The sequence below is a fragment of the Coptis chinensis genome, chromosome 9, assembly GCF_015680905.1.
Source record: "Coptis chinensis isolate HL-2020 chromosome 9, ASM1568090v1, whole genome shotgun sequence".
Classification (NCBI taxonomy): Eukaryota; Viridiplantae; Streptophyta; class Magnoliopsida; order Ranunculales; family Ranunculaceae; genus Coptis; species Coptis chinensis.
In genome coordinates, this window is record NC_141464.1 from 61046056 (window position 1) to 61053912 (window position 7857).

Here is a 7857-nt window from a genome sequence, read left to right on the forward strand (position 1 = left end):
TGATTACTTTGATACATCAATTGATCCACAAACTGTCAAAACGTGTCAAGTTTGATACCCTTTTTAGTCGTTTTTTCTTTAAAGTTCGATATGCAATCAAACCTCCACATAAGCGTAAGCGCAATGGCTGAAGACAAAATCTATACAACCTTTCCAGGCCAGCTTAACCATTAACCCTTGAAAATTGATTACCTTGCTCCAAATTAACCTTGGTATTTGACAACTTAAGGTCGCTGGTTCAATCTTATTAATGTCCTCAATTCAAGTTATTTTGAACCTATATGGTTTCGAGTCTCATTTAAATTCGTCCTTTAACATGTTTTTATAGGACAAAATTTTAGAATATCTATTTCTATAGCTGATTCAATTTGACGCCAGAAGGCGTGCACATATGCTAGTTTGATTAATGGCTGCTTAGATAGGCATTGAAAATTGAGCTTATGGCCTGGCCGACATATATATTTTTAGTACGTAAATTCACAGGATATTTGTTAGATCACAAGGCAAACGACTCAGAGGAATATAAACACAACAAAGAGGCCCCTGTATTCGTGTAAGCAGAATGCAAGACCAACAAGACCAAGATCAAAGCACCCTAGCTTCAAATTAAATGCATTGAGTAATGTCAGCATATAATACAAAGTCGTCACCCTATAGCTAGAGACAGTATCTTGCAAAACTACTATCAGTTACTAGCCATCGCTAGGACAAGTGTTTTACTTTTTCTGTAACTTCACAAAATACTCAACCCTAATAAATACTTTCGGTTAGGATCAACCTGGTTTTGTAGAAAAGTATACCTCCCCACCTGGGGCAGAGCAGCAGAATGGCTCTGTGCGTCACCAGTGCAGGCTTCTTCCCTCCCCTCCTGCGCCGCCACATAGAAAACTTTGCACTGGTAGATTAATGTTCAGAGTCTCCAGACAGCTCATCAAACGACCGCATATCAACCTGGTAACGCAGGATGCCCCCAATTCCACCAAACCCTCTGCAAAACTCAGAACGTGATTTATTGGTGACAAACTCAAGACTGCAGCCAAACTTCCGGAAGTCATTCGCAAACCAATCGAGAAGAGAAGTCTTATCCTGAATTTCGAAGTCGGAAGAAGTAGCAGAATCATGGAAGTTGCTCTGATTTGCTTCTTGCTCTTTGTTAAAGTGTTTAATGACCGTTTCACCTGTAACGTTGTTCTTTAGCAAGTACCGATTGATATCAAGGTTATCCCAGTCAATAAGTATCTCGAGTATATACCCATTTCCAGCGCTTTCAAACTATTATCAATGCCAGAAACATATTTACCAGTTATCTGCCTCGTCTCCTCAAAGAACTTCCCAATTAGAGGCATCTCTTGCACAAACTTCACAGTGGACAACATCTCAGCGGAAAGCTCGATGGCCTGATTGAAACCTTTCCCACCTCCACAAGAAATATCAACAACTTTCCGTATCTTAGCTTGGAGACGGGAATCAAATATATCAGATTGGCTTAATTCAGTCTTAAAGTCCGCAGATCCAGCAAGAATCAACCCCAAAACATTGGGCTGGTTAGTGGAAGCATTGATGTACAACTGTCTCGCAAGCTCAGCTGTCTTCCTCACATAGTTGTGACGCTTCTCCACCAGTAGCCTATCAAACTTCTTAGCAGACTGGCCTCCTCTTCCATATTTCTTGGGAAGATCAACAGTAAACTTATGGAGAACTTCACGAGTGTTGCCACTTAAGGTCCCAAAAAGAGTTCCATTTCCGTCCATGACTATGAAGCCAAATTTATCGTCAGATTCCAATAGTCAATTTAGAGCCTTTGTGTGGAATTTGTTACCACAGAGGTATAGTGATGCATTAATGGGCTTGAAAGGCTCAAAGTCAACTGTAACCTTTTTCTCCTTACCATCATCATTCACAATGGTTCCGGTGTATAGAACCAAACCATTAGTAGGAACCTTGCTGTAAAGCTTCAGCCTCTGCTGAGCTGATGTAATGGCACCCAACACAGATTGACGATTAACCCTACTTTTGATGTTTGAAGCAGTAGTAAATTCATTGGCCAGCATCTTAGTGACTCCAGCTATCTGATGACGGGGAGGCATTATAAGAGAAACCATGCTAGTACCCTTTCCTCTGGCAGCTTCCAGGGATTTGATCAATCTCTTGATCTTCCATATCTCAATCTTCTTGTCAGTTTCGTGATCATCTGACATCGTGAGAGGCTCAGTAAAATGCACAGGGAGAAAAGTAATCCACCAAACATGGATTGTACATTTGCTTTTAAGTTTAAACCATGAGCTATAATCACGTACTGCAGGCAATCATCTAATGATGACACTACCAGCTTCAACATACAATACTTCAGTGAAAAGATCAGGTTCTTTGATTAGAGATGTAGTGCCTATAATTACTCCTATTTCTTAATTAAGGGAGGCCGTTGTATTTTTCAAAATATGTGACTGGAGAGATGATTCCTAATTTAGTGGTATTGTACAGTTCAAAACTGATGGTCCTGGTCATCAATCCTGATCAGACATCACAAATGATTGCACTTGGCAAACATATACTCTGATGGGTCTAATTATCTGATTCGATAGCTAGTATGAAACCCTTCAATAGTCTGAATGAATTTCTATTTCCTTAAAGCCTTCACCTTTATATATAATTAGAAAAAAAAAAACCCAAAAGGCTCCTAAGGCTCACCAAGCACTCCAAGCAGGCAAGCATCAACACGCACTCAAAAAGATGATTCACCCGAAACAATGAATATCAGTACAAGCTAGACATTAAGATTTACAGATATCTTTTTCTTCCACATATTGAACCATGGACCACAACCCATATATTTGTTTAAAATTTTATAAAACTACAGATGCATCAAAGCATATAGATAGGTTTTTCATTCAAACATAGGAGAGAAAAATATTCAAAAGAAAAACTATATGTCTAAGTAACTCACATAGCACAAGATAATATTCTACACTAGAAAGCCGTATCAATCAAATTAAACTGAAAAGAAGAAATTGAACCGGTAACAGAATTTTTTTATTTTACACAAGATAATATTCTACACTAGAGATAATATTTTTTTATTTTTCCAATTTGATATCCAAACAAAATTTCTCACGAATTTGGCTGTGCAATTTTTGATAATTTTCAATTTTGTCCCATACTATTCCGTTTTAACGGAATGCTGATGTGGTGTAACGGATTTCGAAATTAGCCCAAAATATAAAAAGAACGCCAAAAATCGTTATGTTCGCAAGTTTTCATAGGTCACCTCATCTCTTTTCATCATCTCGAGGTTTGCATATCAAATTGGCTTAGTTACGGTTTGAAATTTGCTTCAATTTTACTTTTAAGATTATAGAATCAATTGAAAAGAATGTAAAATGGAAATCGATTTTGAATTTAATCGAGCCAATTTGAGGTACAAACCTTGAGATGGTTAAGAGAGAGATGTAAATAATTACATTGGACGGAGTTTTGGAAGGAAATATAACGGGGGACCAAACTGAAAAAGATTGAAAAACGCATAAGCACAATCATTTCCCTAATTTAGTGTTCTAGTGAAGTTTGCCTTTAAGATTCTTAGATCCTCAGTTCTCCTCGTTATGGGCTCATAATTATGTCTTCATCCATCTTTATTCGAAAAAGATTCCTTTGCTACCTCCGCTAAACATTCCAAATTCCAAATGGAAACCATCAATTCCCAAATTTTCCATACTGCTTTTCTGTATTACATTGTATTCTCATTGATTGAAAAGATAAATTACAAATGAACATAATGGCCTAAGAAGTAAGAACTAAAGACTATTAACAATAAAATCCTAAGGTAAAAGTACTCCACTAGCCATCTTGCCTTCGGTCATGTTACTATATTTGGATCCCGATTCCAACTCTGCTCTTAGAACCTGGCCTGTGCTGATGCGAAAATAGTCCAAATTGTTCCGCCATGAATCCACTAGGGGTGCTTTTCCACTGCCAGGAGGACCAAAGTCCAAAACAAAGGTAATAATCCGTTATGTCCTTTTCCAGCTTGAAGAACTTCTGATCACTAGTGCTCCAGGAGAAGGGTGTAGTTTGTGGCTTGCTCCGGTTAGCATCATTATGGGCAAGTATGATAATCGGCTCTCATACTTCTTAATATTTTATGCTCAGATGGAAATCTGCTATGGTATTATATTATTCGACAAAGGAGTCAAATATTCCATACCTTTCGAACTGCCATAGTTGATCACGCAACGACAATAAGCTGCCAAGCTCCAACTTCTGGTCTTTATGAGATATGAACCAACTAATGGCATTGTATTCTGAAGGCGATCTTCGTCATTAAAATACCTGGTCTCATAGTAAGACGTCCATGATGGTCTATTGTCACTAGCATACAATTTGGAAGGACAATTTGGAGATCACTGCAATCCCCAATCAATGACATTCTTCAAGCCCAACTTGAATATCAGACAGTAATCAAGAACTAATATCTTCAATTTTCTGAGATTACTAGTTATTACTAGAGAGGCATATATACTCATCTAGTGCAAATGTATTACAACGTTTTACGTCCAAATTCATATCCATATTGTAAATGCATAACCTTTCCAAATTCTTGCAGTTTATCCCCAATTCTTGAATAACATGAGCGAATTTAGAAAAGCATATCTGTCCTATGTGCAGAGCTCTTATGTCGTTCCAATACCTGATCGCCCTTGAGAATCCAATTCCTGTGATCATATTGGTGGTGCAAGGAAAGCATATTTTATTCTGGCAACCGGTACAATGTTCAACACAGTCGATGACTTGGCATTTCTAACTCTGTTGAATATAAAAGGAAGAGCCAAACCAGCAAATAGAATCAGAGAAGTCTCCTGGGTACCTCCTGACAGATACCTAGTTAAAGCTAACACCGATGGCTCGGCCATTGGAAATCGAGGAATAGGAGGTGCAGGAGTGATCTTCAGGGACTACAAAGCCGAGCTTTTGGGAGTACTTGTGCATGGACTGGGAGTAGTAACAAACTTCGAGGCAGAATGTACAGCCATGGTACTTGCATTAGAAATGGCAGTTGATAAGGGACGGAGGAACATGTGGATAGAGAGTGACTCAATGGCAGTGATTCTGGCAGTTAAAGGAAAGACTCTCCCTTGGCACCTAAAAGCAAGATGGATGAGAGCAACTTCACAGATGGAACAATGGTGGAACACTCACACATTGAGAGAAGCTAACTTTGGGGAAGATGCAGCGGCTAAAAAGAGTGCTCTCTTGAACTTAGGAGACTGTCTTTGGAGAATTGAACTACTAGCCCACCGTTTGTCCCAGCTATAGAAAGTCCATTCCGGACATACTATAGATTTGATTAGAAATTAGCTATAGTAGTTTTTGTTCTAAGAATCATGTAACAACAAGCCTCTGCAATATTCTTTCTACTATATCAATAATATATCCTTATCTGTGTGCAAAAAAAAAAATAAAGCATATTTTGTGGAGCTTTGGTACCCTGTAATATGTACAAAATAAGTGAACGAGAGGAAAATCACATTTTGAAAGAAGACTCCTATTTTCGAATATTGAATACCGCCAAACTTGTGTGTTAAGTATATAGTGACTCTGATTTAATGATTCTATGGCAGCAGACATGGCATTCAACAACAACAAGAAATATATGCAAAAAAAAAAAAAAAAAAAAAAAGGAACGTACTCAAATCAGTATTTGATTTGAACTGGGAAACACCAGCACCAGTATTCTAAATCCCAATAGATCTCAGCATTTGAATTTGTTACATAAACAGAGAGTTTGAATATGGTACATAAACATAACAGAATTGATTGAGACTTTACAGGATGATAGGTTCAGCAAACAAGAGAGGAGTATCTATGAAGCTAGCAAACATTGTACACCCAAGTACTAAATTTACATATGGTGCATAAGCCTTTTCCCTTCCCACATGTGAATCTTAACGTCCTGCTCCTCGCCCTCTTCCAAAGACTTCTACTCGAGGAGTTCTTTGACTGCTTGCGAAAAAGTTTATCAAGAAATCTGGATTTGTTTCAAGAAGAGCAGCTTCTTCAGGGGGAATTTCTTCTTCTGCAACAAGAGCAGCTTCTTCAGGGGGAATTTCTTCTTCTGCAACAGGAGCAGCTTCTTCAGGGGGGTTCTCTTGAGGAACACGAGCAGCTCGGGCAGTTCTTTGAGAGCGCTTTCCCCATTGAGCCATCTCATAGGTATACCTTCTCGCTGGAGATGCAGTCAAATAAGGAATCTGCAGTAAAACAAAATTAGATACCTAATGCAAGTGACTATATTCCATAACATGCTTAAGATGCATTTTACTGTTCGCAAATGGCTCACTATTAGTGAATAAATGTTTAATTTATCAACACCTAGCCCATTAAGAAATTATATAGATAAGAAATTATGTCACTCATCACTGATATACTCCATAATTTATATAGCCCACAACACTTTACTATCTCCTACTCCAAAGTCCAAACACTTGACTAAAACTGATATAGACCATTCTAATAACTATAACTTCTGTAGAACAACTATTCTCTAATCAAGCATAATTGTTGTGCTATATATCTGTTTTAATGTGTAAAACGTAAGTGTGTAATTCTTCAAAGAAAATTACAGACAGACAAACACGACATGGGCCATTTGAATCTTTCCCGAATCCTCATACGGTCATATCATACCCAAGAATGAAGTGCTGATAAAATGTTCAGGAAATCTTTTACCATTTAAATCTTTTATCAAATTATTGATACTATTATATGTTTAACATCGTAACCACATTTAGCATCTAATATTGAATCTCGAGACATTGATCGAGTATAAGGAGGTGTTATTACCAATGCAAGTTGCCGGGGTGAATCGAGTTTTACTTCTGATGGCACAGAATTGCGTGGAGGTGTCTCAGCCTGCTGTAATTGCAACAGCCTCTCAGCACTGACAGGGTCTTTATTCTCCATCCCTCGCTCATCTTTCGTCTTTGTTGCCTTCTTGATTTGACCCTCAAACTGAGCTTCAGTGATCTTATGCTTCGTTGACATGGTTTCAGATTGTGAAATCTGTCTTCTTATAGTATTATCATCCTCACGTTGAAGATCCACATTTGCACTTGATGCTTCGGAAGTAATGCTATATCTAGCAGCAAGGTCAGAGAGTCGTTCCTTTGTTCTAACAATTCTTTCTTCACGACACGAAATTTTCTTGATACTCTCATCTTGAATGATTTCCTCACCAGGATCAATTGGATCTTTAATTTCGCATCCTCTATGACATTCATCAACCAACTTCTTATACCCATTGGAACTACAAGCTAAAGTACTGTAAAGTAGTTGCGCATGACAAAGACAGAAAGCTAGTGAATTTGGCGACAATGAAGTAGCCATTCTTGCTGCTTCAAGACCAAGCATTTGTTGCTGTGTTTTCTCGTTGGCATTCTTTGATGAATCCGCATAATCTTTATAAATTTCAGCTTTAATGCGATATAATTCGGCATTTTTTAACAAAGATTCATTGATGAGAGAAAGAGCTCGTGCGTTGTTTCCACACTTGTGGGCGAACAGTGCATCCTTAGCGACTTTCTTCATCGCAATTGTTGAAGAAGGAAGGTTTGTCATGATATTGAGTTTGTAGGAGCAAACAAAATGAAAGAGAAGAAGATCAAGAAGACAAGGTTCTTGAAGATGAAAGATGAAGAAGAAGAAGACGAGCTTCTTGATGATGAAAGATGAAGAAGAAGAAGAAGACGAGCTTCTTGAAGATGAAGGATGAAAGATGAAGAAGACAAGTTTCTTGAAGATGAAAGATGAAGAAGAAGAAGAAAACGAGCTTCTTGATGAAGGCAGAGTAGCAAGCATTCAAAA

At 38.0% G+C, this 7857-nt stretch overlaps 1 protein-coding gene and 1 pseudogene across 1 annotated transcript; both read right to left on the reverse strand.

Moving 5' to 3' along the window:
- Positions 1-527: 527 nt before the first annotated feature.
- LOC147477138 (eukaryotic peptide chain release factor subunit 1-3 pseudogene) lies at positions 528-2580 on the reverse strand (annotated as a pseudogene).
- A 3106-nt stretch (positions 2581-5686) lies between these two features.
- On the reverse strand, positions 5687-7393 carry LOC147477139 (uncharacterized). Its single transcript, XM_086584453.1, has 2 exons — positions 6838-7393; positions 5687-6245 (listed from the first exon to the last, which is right to left on the reverse strand). Exons 1-2 carry the CDS (start codon positions 7378-7380, stop codon positions 5940-5942), a joined length of 849 nt encoding a protein of 282 aa, XP_086440579.1. The 5' UTR covers positions 7381-7393; the 3' UTR covers positions 5687-5939.
- Between the last annotated feature and the right edge of the window lie 464 nt (positions 7394-7857).